The sequence below is a fragment of the Cololabis saira genome, chromosome 8 (assembly GCF_033807715.1).
Source record: "Cololabis saira isolate AMF1-May2022 chromosome 8, fColSai1.1, whole genome shotgun sequence".
In the NCBI taxonomy this organism is placed as follows: domain Eukaryota; kingdom Metazoa; phylum Chordata; class Actinopteri; order Beloniformes; family Belonidae; genus Cololabis; species Cololabis saira.
This window is the reverse complement of record NC_084594.1, coordinates 23,381,773-23,405,761: the sequence shown is the minus strand read 5'-3', so window position 1 is coordinate 23,405,761 and position 23,989 is coordinate 23,381,773. Positions and strand designations below refer to the sequence as shown.

The window sequence follows — 23,989 nt, the reverse complement described above, 5'->3', positions numbered from 1 at the left end:
ACATGTGATTGTTTTATGGGGATTTATTTTTTTTCATTTAATGTTTCTGGTTTAGCTGCCCTTTTAATATCTATTTCTTTTATTCAAAGGAGGAGGTGTTGTTTTGTGACGAAATCAGACAGAGTGTAAGTAGATTGCAAAATGTCCATGAAAAAATAGACCTAATCCGACATGACATGGGTATGATACACTTTACAACCATTTCCTCAATGCAAAGAATAAAGATTGAATGTTATGTTTTGAAGAGTCATCAGGATGTTTTTACTCGTACTTCTGGTATTTGTTTCTACAACCTTGCTAGTCTTGCTTACTGACTATCATCAGAAAGGGTTGAATTGAAAAATGTTTCTTCCTACAGGGTCAGGGGGATCTGCTGGAGTCTATCCCGGCTGGTATCAGGCAAAGATTTCCTTTACTCTACCACTCCCAAATATCAGATCTAATCTTTTTAATAAAGGACACGTTTATGCAAATACCAAATCTCAGCTCATCACTCGAACTGTCACGTTTTCCTATTATGCAAATATAAATATAAAAGGGACAAATTATCTTTTGTTTTTTGTATTAAATATATACCGGGCAAAATACTATAAATATCAAGAAATACAGTTACCACTTACTATGTCATGGAAGGCTAGGTCTCTGGGGACAAAAAACAAGAAATTAAAACGAAACAGTTTATCACAATTTATCTAATGTGGCTGCATGTAACATCACAACTACAGAAAATGACCAAACTCAGGAAAATATTGATATTGCTCATTTTATTCACTCATATTGTAGCAACTGGTTAGCTCAGCTAAATGTTGCTTAGTTCACATACAATAAAAAATACACATGTATACACATATGTTGCAAATATAGATACTCGTACAGTGTATGGACTCTGCAATAAACTCTTAATTTACTAAGTACAGTTTACAACACAGCAACATCTCAAACATCACACCACATAAAATGCTCTACATCTATTTTTTTGTGCTTTTAAAATGAAGTGAAAGAAGACAAAACACAGAAATCAATAAACCAGCCGTAGACCTTCAACAGAAGAGCGGATAAAACTAAAACATTTCGTTGAATTCAGTAAGATTTTGTAATTAAATCTGCAAACATGACTGCAACAAATATTAAGGCACTTTAAATTAAAAAAAATGTGCTCTCTTGCTGCCTTAAAATTATAAGTTGTCTTAAGTTGTAGCTACTCCATTAAACAGTTAGAAATGTCATGATGGTGTTACACTGACCCCACTTTGACGATGATATTCTTTTATCTATAAAACCTTTTCAAGGACAGTGTCACATATAATGTAGCCTGCAATCTCTAAATGTTAAAATGATCAAAAAAGTTAGTTTTGCTTCGTTTTTATGTTACACTCATCCTCTAATCAAGAACCGCAATTCATTTTGGAACACGTTGGAAAGAGTATCAAATTCAGTATCTTTATTTTTGAATAAAGTATATAATATGATTAAATGATCAAATCTTTCAACTCATAATTTTAAGTCCCAAGGAATAAACTTAGGCTTCTAAATTCTGAGGCTAAAAAGTAGCAGTTTGAGACAAATGGATCTATTTACAGTAAGTTGATGAATAAAGATGAGTTACTCTCACTAAATTACACAATAAGCTTTAAGTGACTTTTTACAGTTTTGAGGGTAAAGGAAAATAACTGAACAGCTACTTTGGACTAAGTTTTAAAGGGAACTGTACACAAAATAACAAGAACAAGGGAGAGCTAACAACATCATTGATCAATCAGTGCAGAAGGGAAAAGAGGAAATGATATGGAATAATTCTGCAAACTCTGGTAATCAGACATCACAGACACAAACCCCCCCCAAAAAAAACAACTTCAATGCCAAATTCACTGGCTGCTCGTGTGCTTTTTGTTTGGCAAAGGTCCTGTTCTTTTTATTGGACGCGTGTCTAGTCTCCTTTTCCTTGTGGCATCATTTGAGGTGCATCGCCATTGCACCGTCCCTGCTGCTGCTCATCTTGCCGGGCTGCGTTGGGCAGAGGGAGCGCAGAGATGGTTGCTGTTTGGGTGTCGGGAGCGTTTCCTTTAAAAGCAGCTTTGAGACCAGCAGCCACACTGTCGCCACTGCCTGCTGGAGGAGCAGGGGCACCGCTGGGTGTGCTGGGGTCCCCCGTGACCCCTGCTGGGAGACCCGCGGCCGCAGCGTCCCCTTGCTCAGATGCTCGAAGTCTCTTCATGAGGGTGGTCACTCTCACGGCTTTCTGTGAGTAACAAAAGTGAATCGCTAGTCCAGATTAGGTGAATATATACAGTATACTCTCACCAATAAGCTTTGAAATCATCTTAAAACAATAATGAAAACAAACTAAAGCTATTGTAGAGATTAATGTCTTTGACTAGAGTTTGATCAAGTGAGATTTATGCTTCTGCATCAGATGAACAATGAGCTAACACAAAAGTCTACATAAGTGACTTACACTGTGAATCTATGTCTTTGCATTAACGTTAATCAACAATTTAACAACGACAATTGTAAAAGGTTCTGGAGTTTCAATACTTTCAGGAATTAAAGTTCATTATGCATCAAATGTTGAACAACAATCAATTTTACTGACATTGCTGCAGTGTGGATAAAAAAGGAAGAGGTTGTGAGAAACGATATCAATATCTGACATTTGTTAAAAGAGCATTAAGCTCTTTTGACTAAACCCAGATAATTACATTAGAAGAAGCTAAACTACTTTAATTTACTTTTTCCCCTGACATTCCTTAGGAAATAATGTTACATTTGTGGGAAATTGATTTCATTATGGGCTCTGGGATGATTTATCTTAGAAGCAGAAATCTAGCTTTAAGATTGTTTAGTTTACATATTAGAGGAAAAAAATCACAATGCAATGTATGGTTAAAAGTGACTACAAACGTTGGGAAAAATATGTAAAGTACTACCTTCCACTTGGCTTTGGCAAAGTTCTTTTCAATTTGCGCACAAACACCGTCTTTGATGTTTTTGTCTGAAGCAGCATTTCCAGAAATCCTGGAGGGGGAAACCAAAAAGGATATTATTTTCTAGCACTTATTAACATTTACTACAGTCATTAAAACAGTTATGTTTGTGAACACATTCATAGTTTAGTTAAAAGATTCACTTTTTTAATTTATGTGTTGTTTTTGTCACGTCATCATGTTGTTATAAGAGGTATCTATCAGAGAGTATCTGTAACCAAATTTAAAGAATTTAATCTATTCTTGTTTTTTTTTTATCCCACGTGTCAATTAACGGAGGACAGCTATCCAAATTATTATTCCGACACAGGTTGATTGTCTTGTTGACAATGCCAGAGCTCCAATGGACACATTAACTCTTTTTTCACCCTCTGAAAAATAACGTCATCGCTAGAGGCTGACACCCATGTTTATTTCACAGCATCCCTACTAGTCTGCTTCATCATTTCTGGGAAAAACCCCTCTAATTGTTCAAAAGTGCTGCAGTTCTGATGCGAATCAACAGGAAAGATCATATTTCTACAATTTTCACCACTCATCACTGGCTCCTCTTAAATCCAGAAAACAATTTCTGCTTCCATCAAGCTTCCATCAATTCTCGTTGTTTATAGTTTCCCATTTTCCCATTAGAGCGCTTTGCTCTTAGACAGCGGATTTATTTGTGGTTCCTAGAGTTTCCAAAAGTAGAATGGGATGCAGAAGCTCCTGTTACCAGGTTCCTCTCTTGGGATCTGGAGGCAGACTGCTCTCTTCAACCCCAATGTATATATCATCACTGTTATCTTTAACCTTATGGTTCTCTTTTCTTTATTAGAGGTATTTATAGCCTAATATCTTTGTCTTCATTGGCATCTCTTTATTGTTCTTCATTGTGCGACCACTATTGTAGTTCTTCTTCACCATCTGAATTGAAAACTTGATGTAGTCTATTGGTTTCCTAAGCTTTGCTTTAGTAGGCATTATTAAACGTATTTATAATTAATTGATTAAATTAGATTGAAATTCAGTTTAACATGACAGACATTTATTGAATTTAACAAATCTAATATGACTTGTACTGAGTTTAATTATTTTCTATGCTGAGTATCCTGAGATGACTGTTAAGTGGTAAATTAAACTGAACTGAACTTAAATTAAATCGAATAAAATTGAAATAATCTTTACCATTCATGAGCTATAGCCTCCTGTGTAGTTAATCGCTGATCCTGGTCCGTTTCCATCAAAGACGCCACTAGGTTTCTGGCTTTAAAACACAAAAAAAGGGGACAGCACTAGGAAATATTGTGATTGAATTACTTTGCCGTTGCTTACACCTGGTACATTTCATCTGTGATAAGCTTAATCCACAGACATTGACAAACAGTATACTTAATGACATAACTTTCTCTTACCAGAAACCGAAATATCATCCCAGTATGGGGAATCAAATTCATAGTCCCCTGATAAAATCTTCAGGAAAAGGTTCCTATCACGACTATCAGGGTCATCTTCATCACTGTCATCATAGAAAGGAGGGTTTCCAGACAAGCTATTGAATTGGAGAAAAAAAATTGAAATACTCTCATTCAATAATACAACATTCTTGTAAGTATTGCCAGTGAGCACTTACAGTATATACATGATAACACCTATGGCCCAACAGTCCACAGGTCTTCCATATCTCTGCCTCCCGACCACCTCAGGAGCTGGAGCAAAGTCAGTATTTTGACAATATTGTTTAGATTAAATTATCACAGTTACTGTTTCCAACATAACTGATAACAACTGATCACAAAGTGAATGTTACTGATCAAGGTCAAGTTTTAAGTCACGCACCAAGATACTCTGGAGTCCCACATGGGTCTTTAATTGGTCCACATTCCAGTTTTGCCAAATGGAAGTCACTGATAACAATTTTGGAGTGCTTCAAGCGATTAAAGTACACCAAGTTCTCCAGCTGCATGAGGGAATAAATAAAGGTTTATCACACCAGTAAGCATTCAGTCTAACCGATTTACAGTATTCTATATTAGTAAAGACTGTTATATGATTATTCAAATTCTTTTTTTTTTTTTGGCCTGTGGTGAAATGCTGCACTTTTTCACTAGGTGTCATCAGTGAAATGTACCTTAAGGTTTCTATGGACGATATTCAGGGAGTGCAGGTAAGCTATGGCTTCCAACACCTGCCTCATAACATTGCTGGTGTCCCGCTCCGAGTAGTAACCTTGATCTAAGATCCAGTCAAATACCTCTCTTCCTGTAGCACTGAGGAGATGAAACATAATCCACAATACATATGGTTATGTTTAACTTTTTGCGTGTTTATAAAAAAACACCCAGGGGTGAATTCATGCAGAAAATATAGTGCACTTAAACATCTCACAAATTCCCCAAATGTACTTACAGCTCCAGGAAAATGAAGTACTCTCTCTTAGTTTCAAATGCGTCAACCAGCTGAAGGATGTTATGATGTTTTATCCTTTGAATAGCAAGAAAATGATCAGATTTAGAAAGACCCAAAGGAGATACAGTACATGAAGGTGGCAATAGAACCTCAGTGTAAGATATCCATGAAACTGATAAGTGAAGCAAAGGTAAATAATAAATTGGCTGTTAATTAAACTAGTAAATGTTCCAAATCAGTAAAAAACAGCCATCATCACAATGTCTGGCTGAGGGAGACATTTTAAAACAGCAATGGATTCAACCAAAGCTTCACTCAATAATGTGCCAACTAAGAATTCTGTCAATAATAGTCTAGTTACTAATTGATATTGTTTTCAGGCGATGCATAATAATCAATATGACTTCATGCTTAAACCCAGTTTCTAGAAAATTTTGACCTTTTCTCAAATTTCATAAACTTAGTTCTGTAATTTTTTGATTTGTTCAACTTTTATAACAGACTACTACTACTGTCATTTAGCAGATGCTTTTATCCAAAGCGACTTACATCTGAGAGAACAAACACACCATTTCACAGCAATTAGGGTTAAGAGCCTTGCTCAGGGGCCCAAGGTGGTTCATCTTGGTTGTCATTCCGGGGATTAAACCCCAGACCATCCAGACCAAAGCCCAGACTAGCATAGCCACCACCAGACACGTGCAGAAGGAAATATTTATTCTACCACATACTGTAAACAAGATGTAAGCATAAAGTTTACAATACGTTCAGATGCATTTTCTCTCGGCAAGTTGCAAACTAGCTAATTTAAAGTAAGGAGAACAGTTACACACACAGATGGACACAAGCTGCACCAAAAAGCAGGTAAGATCCTACAAAAAGAATGAAAAGAAAAAAAGCATCCTCCCACATTTTGCACAAGTCTATATTCAAATTTTGAAGAAGGATTTTGCAATGTATTACTGAGCTACTTAATTTATAAGTCTAACAGAATTAACAAGCCATGAAAAAAAAAAATCCTTTGACTGATTAAAAGTTGATGAAAAAATAAAAAAAAAACTCCTGACTGCCAGCAGATGTTTTGCTTCGTGGATCCAGTAATGTATGCAAATAAAGATCTTGGGTGGTTTGAGCCCTCAGTCCGCCTATCAACCTTCAGAATAGACCTGAACCCTACATTGCCCCCGGTCAGTTCGTCAGCGTCTTGTGTGTAAAAAAAAAAAGCTAAGTACTGTAAATGTGTGAGAATAGGAAAATGCTTGTAGTGCTTGAGAGCTTTGAGTGTTCAACAAGAGATAAAAGTGCCATATAAATGCACTTTGCTTACCATATTCTTAAATGTTTATTGTTCTTTAATGTTACCACATTATTACACACTTGAGTGGGGTCTAGCATTGTTATAAATAATATTTTTGTAGCTTGGCATTAAACCTATTAGCTAAGCCAAACTCAAATTTATATTTGGAATCGCAAATGACAACAGTTTTGGGATTTGTTTACATTAGTCCTAAAGATTTGATGGTTGATGAGCTACTTTGCAAACTAGCTAACTGGATGGGAATCTGTGGAAGCAGGGGTCCTAACTAATGTTGCTGTTTCACTCATCAGTTTTGCTTCAAATTTCTTACCAGTTTCTGTTTCCCTTCTTTTTTTCCACATTTCGCTGTGTACAGTGTGTAAATTGTACAGCGAAATGCAAAAATGTGAGGTGTAAAAATCCATTAGGGCCACGGGTTGAAGATAAGTAATAACTAAAGACAGGCATGCGATATAGTCAATTTGATTGTCATTTGAGCTGACTGATGTGTCAGTCTAACATCAATCACAAGTAAATAGGTTACCACACAGAGGCAGGCAAAACTTTCAACCCCCCCTTATTTTTTCTTTCCTGAAGCCTCATGACCACTCTATGCCGTCTCTGGGCTTGAGTCCCAGTAAGCTCAAGCATTAAAATGACATTGATTTTTTGGTCAGATGAGTCCATGTTTCAGTTTGCTTTTAGAAAAAGAAATGCACGGTTCTTGGTGCCAAAGACAAGAGAAGCCATCCAGACGGTAGTGAGCATTCGTGAGATCCTGTGATGGTATGGAGATGCATCAGTGCATCATGACATGGCTGATTTGCATGTGTGAAGGTACCATTGATGCAGAGGCGTATGCTGGCATTTTGATGTCTTTTCTTTAGACAGTCTTGGTTATTTCAGCAGGACTATGCTAGACTTAATTCTTGATATCTTACAACAAATGTGTCTTCATTGACACAGAGTGCTTGTGCTGAGCCCAGGGAGCTACAAGTACTGAACAAGAATCAGGACTGTATTCAGGACGAATGGAGACGTCTCTAATAGCCGCAGTTCCCAAACAATTAAAAAGTCTAATTAAAATGAAGACTCCTGTCAAATAATGAGAAGCACAATGCATATACTGTATCCCAACATATTTAAGTTCGCATTATATTTGCTGGCGGCCCATTTCAGCTGCAGATGTGATCCATTAACTAATATTTACTACAGCAGTTTCGGTGGGGTGGACTTTTACAACTCAATAGTGTTGCTTACTGAAGTGCTTTCTGCAGTTTTTGGACAACATTAGTACTCAATGACATATAAAGAAAAGTTCTATCAGCCACATGATCTGTACTACTCAGACGAATCAATTTATTATTCACATTTGCTTCAGACTTTTAGCAAGTTTGGCTCTAAAGGAGTATCCTCTTGCTCATGAATGAGTATATGATGAGTAGCAGCAAAACTAAAGCCTGTAGTTTCTATCATTTGCAAGGAAATGAGGGAGCACATTTGGAAACAGAGATAAAACACAAAAAATGTCTAAGATTACCAGATACAGAGATTATGATAGGAAGTAAACGTTGGATAAGTCAGCCAGAACTGCGTATTCTTTTCACTTCAGCAAAAGACAGGATTTTACTACTCATCTGTCCCCATTTGTCTCAATCAAAAGACAGTGCCTCAAAATATAATAAGAAGCATAGCACTTTACTTACATCTTTAAGATCGTTATCTCATTCTTGGCAGCTTTCCTGACTTTCCTTCCATCTTTTTTGTGGAACTTTTTGCATGTGTACATTTTCAAGGTGTTCTTATCTTTTGCCCGAAAAACCTCACAAAACTCCTCTCTGTGAAAAAAAAAAAAAATAACAGCAAAGCAAATACTCATCATGGTATTGGTCAAATCCATACGGAGTACCTACAGAATTGCTGGAATTTATTTCAGCATAGATGTACTCACGATTTAACAATTTGTCCGAGGTCATATTTGTCAGTCACGTCTGAGGGACTGTTGTAATCCTTCTTCTCCCCGAGTGTCAGACAACCAAATGGCATGGCAGCTTGTGCCCTAGCCAGGCGATGTCTTGCAACACAACCTGTAAACAGTGTGCAATATCTTAGTAAAACTACACAGTGCGGCTGTAAACCGAAGTTGTGATTTAATGTAATAATTCAACTTACAAAACAATTCGACTGCAAATATATTTTAAAAACATCCCCACAAATTTCTCAACAGATTAAAAACCTGTTTCATTATGCTACTAATCCAAGGAGCTGTATCTTGGTGATGCACTTAACACAAAATGAATGTAGTAAATCAATGCACACATTCATAGGGAGCAGTTTAGACTCACAATGATTTCTTTCTCAGAAGCTTTTTTTTTCTTCACTCATACATCGGATAATACTGCAGGATAAGTGTAATTGAACTTTTGGGAGCAAATTATTTCAAATAACCTGGAGAGCAACACAACATAAAAATGAATAATTTCAGTAATGGGTTGTCTGCAGTGAACTCTGTGAGGCTGTATGCCGTGCTTCTTTCTCTCTGCTCTGCAGTGAGCTGAAACACTACTGCAGCAGCAGCAGCAGCAGCGGCTGCCGCAGCACTCATTTGTTTGCTCTCTACAGTAAAACACTCAGATGGACTTGACCCTGTAGCAGCGCTGGAACTTTTGTCCATGCTTTCAAATGCAAAGGTTGCAGAAATCTAAAAAGCTTTGAACTGCCAGCTTCGGAAGGAAAAAGGCATCATTGTGTGTTTTAATTTAAAGTAGAAAGGCATTGAAAGATGAAGGTGTAAAACATCTAAAACCTTTGTAAGCTGTACTTTAAACTATGATTCAAATTTAGCAAATTATGGGAACATATTGAAATATTTAATAGAACAAAAGTTGAATCTTACTTTTACCACAAGCAGTCCAATATTCGTGTTGTTTAGAGTCGTGTGACGGACAAGTGGTGATGACTAAAATACAAGCATGTCCTCTATGAGAGTGTATTTAATTGACTATTTTAATATAACATATTGTCATTACGTCAAAGAAAAAAAAATGGTATAAATGATAAATGTGCATCTGTTTTTGGCCGAAACTCAGTGGGTTAACCCAACCCTGAACACAGATTGCCTCCTAGGGTTAGTACACCCTAAGCAATTACATCAAATGTACACAGAAATGCATTCATCAAGTCTACAATTAACACATTCAGTTTGTTATATGCATTGAAATTCATACACTGACAATTCAAAGACTGGTGTACATACTCGGTCACCCAAGTCACAGTGAACCCTAGAGGCTTGAATCCAAGGTACCGGTAACCTGGACTTTCTTGGTTCTTGCATTCAAAAAGCTTAGTCAATTCAAACTATGTTGGGAGCAGTTTTGAGCTTATAAATTGTCGAAGCTTCAACAGCTTCAAAATGCCACACTTCAAAAGTGTTATAGCGAAGGTCCACTACTAGTTCATTTGTTTAAGAAAGTAGCTCATCACCATCAAACTCGAATCGCCATCATAACATCTCCAGACTAAACCTTTTGAAACAAAATAATTTACCAGAACTGATACATACTGTGTATGGAAAATTGAAAGCAATAATAGATTCACTTACATAAAATCCTTTAACACATTCCTGTGCCAGTTTCACAGCCTGGCAACATAACCCCTACTATCTTTCCTCTCTTAATCACTTAAACTGGAAAGATACACACAGGATAATCCAACACTCCGTCTTCATAACAAGTAACATCTGTTGCATTTAAAGTTATACTGTAACCCAAATTGAAATTGAAGTGTATATACTTATAATTTTAAATTAGGTTAACCAGAGGTGCTGCAGCTGCGCGGCAGAATACTACACAGGTTCACAACTAAGTATGACTGCTGACATAGACTTCTGATATGGAAAGCAGCCTCTTCTTCTTCTTCTTCTTCTTTTCTTTTTTTTTTATTTTGGCAGGCCTTACAATGAAAATGGCAGCCAGCACAGAAGAGTGGGAGTACAGAGAGTCTGTAGCCTGAGTCAAGACCAAAAGTTGAAGATTTCTCACAGCAATCGTGTCTGGCTTGACCAGAACATTCAGATTCCTGTTCTGAAAATGTAGACAAATTAGCACATTTTCAGTCATATAATTCCTAATTATTATCTTTGTGTAAGGTAAACATTGTTTTTACCTCGTTAAAATGTATTCTCTGTTTGTAAAAAACACCAGAGCACTCCCAAATTGAAAACAGCAGCTTGTGTGCATGGACGCGACTGTCCACAAGGGGACTCATTAGTCAGTAATTCTTCACAGAGCCACACCGTGGAATGGAATCATATGTAGACTGCTTGAATAGTATAACTAAAACAAACATTTCAACTGGTGCTTAACATAGCCTCCTGACTGATATTGATTAAAATAGTCCATTCAGTTTTAAACCCACATTGATATTAAACATACAGTTGTAACAGTGTTTAAGTTACCATTTGAAGTGCATAATCTAATGTAAAGGTGAATTGTGCTATGCAAGCTACCAGCAAATCCTAGTTAGTTTACCTTGTGAAAAGTAGAGCACCAAACACTCTTGCACTAATTTTAGTCACGCCAGGGTATAGTTAAGGGTCAACGTGGAGTCTTTTCGATTCCATTAATTCGCTTTATATAGATCCATCTCAGACAATGACCATCACTGAAGGGTATTTTATTCCAGAGCTGCAATCTACACAAATAAGGAAGCTATGCTTTTGTGGGAAGCAAAAGAACATAGATATTCCTTGAAACTGCTAAAACAGAAGGTTGTACTGCAGAACTCCAGCCCCACCAGGTTCAGTTTACAATTTTTGTCTGTGGAAAATGCAGAATTACAACAGGATGCCCCCAATCTGTCCTAAAGTGGAGAGCTCTCAGTTTTCCATTAGTCTGGCGTATGGGGAACATTTGGAAGATGTACTCCAACTAAATCACATCCTCCGCATGCAACCTCCAGACGTAGCATTAGCGTTTTCTGGCTTTCACTTAGATTTATCTAGAATGGGCTGTCTGAATATCAGAATCGTTTGTTTTTTTCATAATACCTAGGCCTTGGGCCTCTTTGCTGAAACTGAGTCCAACAGAGGTGCATGTTTCATGTACGTAGGGCAAAAATATACTCTTTTCTTTCCATAAATGGTCTGTGCAAATTGAATTTAGTCAAGAGATGCCACCCTATTCATCCTCGCTTTTGAAACAGCTTGAAAGAAAAAGCAACAAAATAATGTTCGACCAAAGTCTTTAACAAATTATATTTCACATCATGCATAACTGGTATCTTTAGTGCATTTTAGTTGCCACAGCCTTTCACTTCAGCACATCACCAACAACTACTTGAAAAAGTAACAATAACCAGAGATGCCAAGCAGAATTAAAGCTTAGAGCTGATGTGAAACCATTTATTGCAATCATCAGAATTACAATGAATCACAGATCCCAAAACCTGTTCTCAGAGCGTTAACTCACAGCAGTTATGGTTAGTCAGACATCATTTTGTACAAAGTAGTTTCCCTACTTCAACGCAACCTTGGAGACAACAGACTAATTCTCCTTCACTAGAAAAAAAATATTGAAGTAACTTTGCTACTGCTGAATCATAAGGGTTGTTTTTTACATTTTTCATCTGCACCTTTTCAGAGATCTTAATAATATGTTTTGTTTTAGTAGGGATATAAATTCTGTTTTATATTAATACTGCAGCATGAGCTCAGTTTTGAGAAAAGTAAAGTGTCGACACCCTTTGGGAATAATGACAAAAGTCGAGCTGCTCAGTTTCATAAACATATAGTAGTCTCGAGAAAGATAATCATGTTAAGTGATTAAAGCCAAAAACACCCGCAGTTTGGATTTTCCAGTAACACATTAAACGCATTAGGGATGCTGGATAAACAGATCAACATGTAGGTGTTATTCAATTTTGCCAATGAAAAAAAATACAGTACATACACACAAACATACATAATTAATAAAGCAGAAAAAAATAAAATGAAGGAAGCATAAACCGAAATGGAAGAAAAATGCCACTCACAAGAACTCAAATTTTGTCTGCAGTATCCCCCAAGTATATGCGTAGTTATATCATTTTTATTGCTTTTCTGTCCACCATCTGCAGTCAGTTATTATAGTTAGTAAGAAAAATAAGTGGAAGTAATATAGTACTATGTTAATAGATGTATACTAATATCATTGTATGACTGAGTAAATAAAGCGATTTTATGATATTAAATTAGCCTGATGTGTAATACTCCAGTGTCTATATCTATAAAAACTGTCCCTTTTCCCAAGGTCTGTTTATGTGTGTAAACTATTAAACAGGGAAAAATTTAAAAAAAATTCTGAATAATAGTCACAAAATAAGGGCGAAGACTGGGCCAAGATAAATGTGACGATAAACCTTTAAAGGTTTTATGGACAGATGAAATGACATGAAGCACATTCAGGGGTCCCTAGCTGCTTTCCTTCTTAAATATTTTTCTAGTCAGACATCAGTACTGTTGCTGTTGTTACACTGAACCTTGGCCGGCGCTTGTCTGTGTGGAGTTTGTATGTTTTCACTGTGGATAGGGTCTTTCTGGCGTCAGTACACCTGAACGTCACCTGGGAGCCCGGGTATTTCTTCTGGAGGTGAAACTGATATACTCAATGGATGTAAGGAGTATTACATCTATTGAAAAGTAAACTGTTTTTTTTAGTTACTTATTATATCATTTGAATTGATATTTTAGTCTTACTTATAATGTACATTTACTAAAAGTGATAAACAAAATAAGTGAGTTAGCTAAAACTTCTTGCAGTGTACTCACCTTATATTTCTGCACACTAATAATTGCCTATGGTAATTATTAGTGTATGGTCATTATTAATTGCCCCTGATAAATACGAAACAAGATATACAGTACGTTAACTACCTATTGTTGTTTGTTTTTATTTTTTAGGGAAAGTGTGTAACACAAAACAGCAAATATCTAATTACATATAGCCTACATCGTTTTGGCCTCACAAATTTAAATAAATAAACATAATAAATGATCAATACATGTCCAATAACTGCCATGAACCTGTGATTGATTAAGGCTGTCAGCTTCCTGGTCAGTTTGTGGTCCTCTCTTGTTGTAAATCTCAAGTTTCTCAAAAACTGCTTTTGCAGAAAGAAAAAGGTGCCACCTATCTGCACATTAGTAGCGGTGGTGTGGTCCAGGGATGTTAGCCGTTAGTTAACATAATCAAAGCTCATCTAAGAGAGGAATCCCCATCACTTCCATCGCTCTGGTTGACATAATCGTTGTTTGTATCATGTTGTAAATTACACGCAAAACCCATTTTAATTCTATTTTGAGCAGCCAGACTGTTAAAGTTGAGATGCAACGCAGTGAAGTTGAAATTACCCTTGTCTGTCTATATTTATATCAACCATATGACTTTATTTTTGTTTTATTATTAGATTTTAGAATTGTTATCCCTACAATTTCATTAGACATTGTTGTTTTCTGTATATGTTTTTATTTTCCTTTATTAGATAGATTTACCTAACTTATTGTTCATTGGTAGGTTTTTAGTTTACTTTAGCCTGTTTTGGTCAGCTGATGTTCTTTTAAATAGAAATAAACTTGACTTGACTGTATCTGTTTTGAATTTGATTTTGAAAAATGACATTTCATTGAATTTCTGACTGTCAAAAAACATTTTTAGGTACAATCGTTCATACATTTGAGCTCTCTACGTTTTACCACTAAAATACCTGGCAATGTTTTTAGGAGCTTCTCTTTCTATTTTTAAGCCTTTTCTTCTCCATACATTTATTGCTTCCATGCAAACAACAAAACATTTTATTGTCTTCTTCGATTTCCTTAATAGTTCCTTTATTTTAGTGTTTCATGTGTCTAAAAGGTCCTTTTATAATCTTTGTTTTTGTCTCATTTTACTTTAGTTGCTGGAAATACATATACGGTAAAAACACCATTCATAATAACACATTGCATATAACCAGTAGGCAATAATATTTATTTGGTTTGGAGTTGCAAAATATACCGTATTTGGAAACAGTAAAGTTGGAACCATCACTTAACTGATGTAGAGATGTGCTCTTTTAACTTTTAATCTCAGATAGTGTTATAAAACATGTAAGCGTCCTTGCTAACTCATGTTTTCCGTGGAGACGGTTTTACGGTTTAGTATTTACGTGTAGTTTGTAGACTACAACTCATGTGTTGGGACCTAAATCTGTCTATACTGATGCAGTGAGCCAATGCATCTTCCCTACGGAGACAAGAAAAAATGCAAATCTCAGTAAGGCTTATGATTTAATTTTAAGATGAAGACATACCTTAAATTTAGAGTTCGGTCAATCATAGATTAGATTAATATTTGACAGGCAGTAGTCACGGTTCAAGCTTTTGGAAATGAATATAAATTAATGTGATGTCATCTGAAATCATGTCACTCCAATGAGCGTATTTGCTTGTGTGTGTGTGTGTGTGTGTGTGTGTGTGTGTGTGTGTGTGTGTGTGTGTGTGTCTACGTGATAGAGAGAAAGAGAGAGAGAGAAAAGAGAAAGAATATGTGCAGAAAAAAATGAATTTTGCAGTATCCTCTAAATGCATTTTGTTAACATTACGTATTAAATTTTCTGTTGCAACATGTGGACTAAGAGGTAGAAATTTTTACTCCATACACGAGTCCACCTTTTAAAAATATATCTACCAGGATATTTTTATGTTGCTATTTCAGAACTGGATAGTTGGTCAAAGCGACGTGAGACAGTGAGACAACTGGCCACAGTTGAGCCATTTCAAAGGGATCTGTTTGGTGACAGGGGGCAGATGGTATTGATGATATCTGAGCCAAATGTTACGGCCTAAAATGCCTTATTTACAATTTAAATCTCCCTCTTGTTCTCTTTGACTGCGGAGAATGAATCAGTAATTCTATTTTTCAAGGACATGATATCAGAAATGATCAGGCACAAATAGAGGGTTTGCTTTTCTTCAACTAAAAGGGCAGTGATGCGGAGAAAATTTGGATGAGTATGAATCAGTCTTGTTTTGTGCTTCTTTCTGCTACGCACTGAGTCTACCATTCATCTCTTTCTCCAGCATCACTGCCTCATCTGAGCAGCCCCTTCTGATGTTGTTTTGTTGCCATGGTTTCCAAGTGCTACAGTATGCACCAAGGTAGACTCTGTGCAGAACAGCTCTCTGTGTTCTCATTGCCATCACTAGCCAAGACGGCTGCCACTTCACGTGACTGTTACTGATCTTGAATCCAAACACAAAAACAAACCCTTGAGTATATTATCTTCAAACCAATAATGCCTCATCGTGTTACAGCTCAATTTATTAACCCGACGCAATACTCAGTTACCTGACAACTACTTAAACTTACCTACCTACAAATGAATGCGCAGTGGTGTTTATACCGCATGGTTGTCTATTCCAGCCATGCGCAAAATGCCTTTAACATGAAAAAGACCACACCTATACAGAAATACAGTCCTGTGCGAAAGTTTTCGGTACTCATAGTCTTATTGTTGGTTATAAAGTCTTAATTATTTTCCAGTCTCTTTAAGATACATACAGAAAATACAAGAACATGGGTCTTTTAAACCTAATTAGAATGGGATCATAATTAATCTAATTTCAAACATCTATATTGGACAGACAACTTAAAAGGATTTCAATCTGTACTTGACTGTAAGTTCACACTAAATGTTGACTTTTGTGTGAAGTTTTTTTTTTTAACATTGTGTGCTTTTATTTTATGCACATATTTTCTAGAGGTTGACAGATGTGGGTTTTCACTAATAATCTATTTTTTGTTTGTGTCTTAATAAAGAGATTAAACACACACACGCACATATGGTCATTTAGATATTGATAAAACAATAAGACTAAGGAGTTTTTACAGTCTTTAAACATGCTTTTCTGAGATTAATGTTTCAGTTTATCTTAACTGGCCTTACCTGGTTAGAAAAGGAGGAAAAAATAAACACCATTAATCAATTCCATATACTCCATTAATTACCCCAAAAAAAACTTTCCTATGGTGTAGTATCCTATACCAAACAGTCCTCAGTTAAAGTTGTGCTCAAACTCTAAACGTTTTCTACATCCATTCAGCTGACTGAACAGCAAAGCTTCTCAAACTTTTGCACATTAAATCAGCCTCTGCTAGAACTCCATATTGCATGTCCCGACTGATTAGATGAAAACTAATACTAGAAACCTTGAAGGTGTGAATCTGGGTTTCATGCCTGGATTTTCTTCTCTGGAGATGACAGTAGCCCTGCTCACTTCCATGATTTGCCTTCTGGGTTCAGGTCTGTGTACTGACGTGATGGTTTGGTATGAATTGATGATTGCCAAAGTAAATGCGGATAACAATCAGAAGCCTGTGGGTTTTGAAATGATGAAAACAGTGAGCAGAAGGTGAGGACACGGCGTGACTGTGAGATGTTTAAACGAAGTGAAGAAGCACTGCAGTGTGAGTGCAACAGCATTAGGAGAAATGCGTGCAAAGCGCAGTTTGAGCGAGTCTTTATTATGAACAACTAGGTTCGTTTACCTACTTGTCGAGCTACTCGAAATTAGAAAAAAAAATCTGTCAGGGAAGCTGTTTTCACCAGGCATGGCTTTCTCTATTTTTTTTTCCTAACATCTGAGCTCAAACAAAAAGCATTTGCGCATCCCATTGCTCTGCTTTTACAGCCAATGCATGGGGCCAATACTCACAAAACATATAATATTAATAAAAAGACACATGATGATTTCTCATGTTCTATTCAAAATATTTTATGGTCATAAAAGTTTTATAAACAAAGCGTTATCAGAGATACTAAATACCACCTGCCGAGTAAATAACTGTAAAACAAATGCAAATTGTGCTCACTTACCTTCAGTGAAGTAAAAAAGGTAATAATCAGCAATCCAGCCCCGTGTGTGATTTTTGTAAGGTTTTCTTTGTGCGGCTTCACTTTTCTTTGCTCCCGTGGATGTTCCAGGCAGCCAGCTACCAGAGAGATGTAAGATCCTGAAGCATTTCCAACAACTCAGCTTATTGACGGGAGTTGGCTGTTACGTGGATGTGTGATGGTAACAGCGGGTGATGATGCAGGGAGGAGGAGATGTGTGTGAGTCGCAAGCTGTACTGCTCAGCATTGCATCAAATATTACGCCGTCATTTTTTTATTTATTTTTTACAACTTTTAAACGGTCAAAAGGGACATGCTTATGTCCACACTCATGCAACCAGGGAGAGTAGAAAAATCAAGAGGCAGATGATTCACAGAAGTCCCTCCGGAAGTTATACAAGACAATCTCCATGGTTTAAAATGTGGTCTAAGCATTTGGTGTAATTTACTTAGTTTTATTTATTTGGGCACTTCAGTTAGGCTACGATGTTTGATTTTAAAAGATGCGGTAATGTACCAAATAAAGAGTCTTAAATCATGCAATTCTGTTTCTGAAATAAAATAAACAGTTCTATCTTTCATTGTGCCATGCTCAAAACACAGCCTTATGTAATTCAAAAGGAGACAAGAACATGCAAACCGTTAAACAGCACCAAAGAGTCACATGAGCGGCTCCTGCCGCGCCATACAGAAAAAAAATATAAAAATATAAATACAAAGCTTGGAGGGACGAGCAATCAAAATGATTCAGTCATTTCAGAATAACAGTAGTTGTCACAACATACCACTCATGTTCATGCATATGTTGGTGATTGTATGCTGATTTCTCTCTCTTCCTCACTCCTATTTTCCACCTATAGTGTTTCTGAGATCTGAATGGTTGATATGAATCAAAAATGCTTCAGATCTGTTGATTGAAAGTGCTTTATGGGCCAATTGTCCAAGCCCAAGTATAGTAAATGCTTGCCTTTATCGTGGTGTTGAGAAATGTTCTCATGTGTCAGTAGTAAGTTGGAATGCCCTCTTTTATTCATAAAGGGTAGTATATGCCTTTGAGCTTTAACCATACATGAAACATGATTTTTTTTTCAACTCTCTTACTTTTTTATTGAGAAGAAAAATATTAAATTCTGCCAATCTCTTGCAGCTATCCATAGCAGCAGCAACAGCAGCAGCAGCAGCAAAAGACTTTGTTTAAAATTCACAGTTTGAAACACAGAGAATATATTACATTGTGAAAGGTGTTCTTTAAGTTGCCTGATCCAATACAGAGAGTCCTGGTCAAGTAGGTATAAAAGTTATTCCACAGTTTCGAAGTTTTTTACAAGTCCTTCTGTTCTCAAATAGATGTGTTTCCAACCTTTGTGGTCAGGGAGCGCCGCAGAGCATAGGCAGGATAGTGAAGTGCACTTCAGGGCAGTTTTCCAAACTATATATTACATACTTCACATACAATCCAGTATATATATACTGGTCCGACAGTTATTATTTCACAGCATGCCACAAAGATAAAAAGCTATGCTACAGCATAAACAGAACACATCACATGGAAGCAAGTCCTGTCACCAGTCTGACTAACTCCTGCTGTAGTGGTGCATTACGTTACAAAATATAGTACGGGAAATAGACTGGTCAATTGCACACTCAGGGAAATTATCCCTGAAGTATAAAACCATCTGGATACTTTTTGCATTGCTATGGATTGCACAATTGTTTATATACTGTATACTACATTTTGGCAAAATCAGTGCACACTAGTAGTATCCTATGTGGTTTTGAACACTTGTTAGGTCTTGTGAAACAAGAAGTTTTATTCTTAAATGTTATTGAAAGTAAGTAGTTGGTAAAGTATCATGCACGAAGCCACTGAATACCTTACACTATTATGCTAGTTGGAGTCGGGGTCTCGAGTCGGTTTTTCAACTATGTGCTTGCTCTGAGCTTTGTATCTCGGTCATTGGGCTGCTGAGTATTGCAGTAAAACCCACAGTGCTCCATCATTTTAGACAATTCAGAGGTGGACGTTAAGGTAGTTGTGAGAAACTCCAGAGTCTGCCATGTAGGATGTAGAAAGGCATGTAAGACCTATAACACAGGCCAAAGTGACTGTTTGTTGTTGTGCTTTTTTTTTGTTTAAATCACACTATCCATTTATCCATCCATCCATTATCTATACCCACTTTATCCTTTGCAGGGTCACGGGGGTCTGCTGGAGCCTATCCCAGCTCGTATTCAGGCGAGAGGCCTTGGACAGGTCGCCAGTCCATCGCAGGGCCACATATAAACACACAACCAGACATACAGTACTCACACCTAGGGGCAATTTAGAATCATCAATTAACCTACTACGCATGTTTTTGGACTGTGGGAGGAAGCCGGAGTACCCGGAGGAAACCCACGCAAGCACGGGGAGAACATGCAAACTCCACACAGAAAGGTCGAACCGGGAACCTTCTTGCTGTGAGGCAACAGTGCGAACCACCAAGCCACCGTGCTGCCTAAATCACACTAACAAAGCATAAATAAAAAAATGAAGAATCCGTGGGGGTTACATAGAAAACGTGTTTTGATTAGATAGCAACAGTGAGTCATTTTACAATAAAGAGAGAACAACTGCTGCAAAAGACAGGATGTGATGTGAAGACTGAAGTGACAATTATTCACACAGGGACAATTGGACAGGTAATTATTTCATAACTCTCTAATTGCTCTGGCATCATTTGGGTGCCTCAGCTGTGACATCACCAAGTAGAAGTTGCTTTCAAGTTCAGAGTGAGACTGTGAGATACTTTACACACAATGCACAGCAGCGGTAAATGATTGCATCACCAAGCTAAATAACCAAAGATACAGCACAAAATAACGGTGGATCATTTCACTGGTTAGATGGCAAAATAAATTATTGACCATAACAGTAATATTAATGATTATAACATTGTTAGATTAACCTCTGTTTGAGGTGTCTTGAGGTGGCGGAGCCATGGTGTCCAGCATGCACCTTCACAATCGTGCGTTGGATAGCCGGCCTGTTTCGATTTTGATTAGATAGCAACAAATTAGACAGCAACAGATAGCAACAGTGAGTCATGAAACAAAAGATTATTAACTGAGATTCAAAGACGCTAGAAATTCACCATAAGATGCAGGCCTTTGAACAAAAAAGAGACACACTTCCTGCAGGCTATGACCAGGCTTGTGCAGACCAAAAATCAAAAAGCGGTCTCAATCAACAAAGACAGTTTTCCAGATGATGGGCTTGATGTCGAAGCTTTTGATTTCTTTCAAAGTTTTTTTTGTATTTTGTTTTGTTTTTTAGTGACTTTCAAGTTATAGTAATGGGTTAAAATGGGTTTAAGACTCCATCAAACATAAATGGACAGCATTCATATTCAACCTTTTAGTCAAAGCAGCCACTGAAAGCCACATTGATAAACTGAAACCAGAACATGCGATACAAGAGCAGATTTGGAAATTATTTGTCAGAAATGTAAACAGATAAATAAATACCAGAGATATGTGAGCTTTAGATAACCTCCAGCGTTTATACATTACACATAAAAAAATACTTTGGTTTTGTTTTTCATGTATTTGATAACACTATGGCTCTCAGGTCTCTGGAGTGGTGACTAAGTGAGGTAGAAACAAAATGAACAGTAACAACACTCACTCCTGGAATAGGTGCTATTATCAACCTCTTTACTAATGCACTGGATGATGTGTATCAAGAAATGCACAGGTTTGATAATAAACGTGCATTTTAGGATGTTATAATATGCATTTGTCATTTAATTTAGACCACAGAAATTTGACATTTCAAGAGCTCATTGTGTGGAGTGAACACTGATCTGATCATCAGTAACTTTGCAGCCATGTAGCCTACAGGTATACAGAGGATCTACAGGGATTTTAGAAGGTAGGCAGCGTCTGTATAACTGCCTTATGTAACATGAGTGTCTCTTCTTGCCTAAAATGATTTATGCATCTAAAAGGGCATCGGGATAACAGGAAAGAGAGTGGTGGAGGCTCTTTAACCTACTCCCGAAATGCCTGTAAAACCTTTCTTTTCTGACTCCCAACATGGCTCTCCAGAACTATGGTTGGGTTATTTCACAGATCTAAATCTTTGACTTTGTTATGCCACTGTCACTCATTTACACAAGTTTGGAATCCCTTTCCTGTTGTTAGCTGCACAAGGATGTCACCTGTTAACTTTGCCTTTAAAATTCTAACTCGAAAGCCTGAATTTAAATGTGGAGAAGCAAATTGTTCCAAGCTATAGGAGCACTTTGAAATACTGCATGGATGTAGATACAGTAGCAGCAGTTGCAAGATTTTCTTCCTTCAAATGTGGAAAGGATCTGGGGAGTTTATGTTAGAAATAGATCCTAGGTGCTCCATGAACATGGATATTCTAACTCTACCCCATGTGGAGTAGCATATGACGCAGTCTAGGAGAAGTCATGAATGATGCAAAAATGTAGCACTATTTCCGCACACTTCTTGTCAAACCAGCTGAAGAACTGTTAGTTACTTGACCAGAAATGTTTGCATTTTGCAAAATATGGCTACTCAGCAGCTGTGTTAGGCTCAAATAATTGCATATCCTCATGTTTGATACAGCAGCTAAATTGTATTTGACATCTATGATTTTTGGTGTTCTGTTACCATAGTAACAGTCTTTCAAAAAACAAGGCTATCGCAGGGGCTGGTGAAATTTATAGAGGCTAGAACAAGTCATTTTGCAATAAATCTTAATGTCTGTATCTTCAAAGCAGTCTTGAGGATTGTTTTCACATACGTAGTTATGTTCATTTTTGATGTTGATGTCATCAGATCCCCTTATGTCATATTTAGTGTTGATAGCATTATTTATAATATGCCTTCAGTAATTGTATTAAAGTTAGTTGTTTCTCATTTCCACTGAACAAACATACGCAGTATATCTCTAATGTGATCAACATTAACTGTTATTATTCACATTTTTAGTCTGTTTCACAGCAGAGGCAAAAAAAAAACAAATTTGCGTCATGAAGCTCCCAGACAGTGTCACACTGCTCTAAACTACTCAATGCTGTGCTCATCTTTTACGTTGCCATGACTGCACAAAGTTAATTCAACATTTGTAAGTCTATGAATGGATTTAAAAGGGCTCCACTTCTTATCAGCATGTCTTTCTTTTTTTTTATTATTCCTCAGCATACATGTATATGCAGTAAGGAATGTGTAAATCCCATCAGACCTGATTGCCATAAGCATATTTCTGATGTTAGGTATCTGTATCATAAAGAAGAAAAAGACACAAAAAAGTAAGCACCCCAGACATGTAGGTCAATCATTATTAAATAATGAGTTTCATACAGGAGTTTCTTTTCATTTCACAGAGCAGGGTTACCTATAAAATCACTTTCTGACCAAAATTATTTCTCTCCACAATCCGGTAGTCTTGCTTGTAAAAGATGAGTATATTTCAACTTTGTTGCCATAGAAACCAAAAACCAATAGTCATGAGGGTCTGTGATGGAATCCTTTGAAGGGCTGAAGGCATGCTTCTCCAGCATTAGTGGGGACCTTGAAAGCTATTACAGAAGTCTCTGAAGATATGCAACACGGTATCCAAGGAAAACCGCTCCAATTATTTAATTTAACATGTAGACACTGCCAAGAAAGAAAAAATGCCCAGGGTGAAGTTTGTTTTATACAAAATCTTGATCACTCATATCTGTTGAAAAGGTCCATATCTGAAGACATATAGAACTGGAAGTGTGAAATATTTTAAATGAATAATTACTAACACAGCCTTTTAATCAATATGCAATATTTCTCTGTGAACAGATGAAATGTGCTATTTGACTATACATCTGTCGGAAGACTGAGAACATAATGTTTTCCCGATTTCAGCTCCGTTTGTCCCATTGTAGGATGTTTGGACGTTCTTAAAGGAAGAAGCTGTTTTGAAAAAAAAAGAAAGGGTTCTTCTTCTAGGAAGGTTCTAGCAATTATAACAGTAATTGATATAAATAGTTATTGCTTGGCTTAATTGCTATGACCCATTTGAAGTTCAAATGATGAAAATCAGTACACTGGGATTTAGTTCTCATTAAAAAAAGAATTATTCTAACTAAAAATCCACTTCACCCAAGTTGCAAGTGTTAGTTTTCTTTTCCTATCAACACTCATGGGAAGGAAAGTGTTGGAGACTTTAAAAACAAGATCATAATTTAGGTTTATTATTTTTTGCTAAAAATTTGATCTGGGCATTTTGCAGTAAAGAAGACATGTCAGAGCAAATAAGACAGAAGTACATGGATAATGTTAACGTTGTGGTGGTGGGGGGGTTGTTAGTCCTTCAAGAGCAAACCTTGCAGACAGCTGGAGAGTTTATTTGGATTTTTGCATTGGACCAAGAAGGGAGGCA

The 23,989-nt window shown here is 36.8% G+C and overlaps 1 protein-coding gene across 1 annotated transcript; it reads right to left on the bottom strand.

Moving 5' to 3' along the window:
* Window positions 1-764: 764 nt before the first annotated feature.
* On the bottom strand, window positions 765-17,685 carry LOC133449391 (caM kinase-like vesicle-associated protein). Its single transcript, XM_061728531.1, has 11 exons — window positions 17,557-17,685; window positions 8,618-8,753; window positions 8,373-8,504; window positions 5,370-5,444; window positions 5,092-5,230; window positions 4,800-4,920; window positions 4,594-4,669; window positions 4,376-4,512; window positions 4,149-4,227; window positions 2,928-3,015; window positions 765-2,239 (listed from the first exon to the last, which is right to left on the bottom strand). The coding sequence occupies exons 2-11, from the start codon at window positions 8,710-8,712 to the stop codon at window positions 1,928-1,930; spliced, it is 1,254 nt and encodes a 417-aa protein (XP_061584515.1). The 5' UTR covers window positions 8,713-8,753; window positions 17,557-17,685; the 3' UTR covers window positions 765-1,927.
* Between the last annotated feature and the right edge of the window lie 6,304 nt (window positions 17,686-23,989).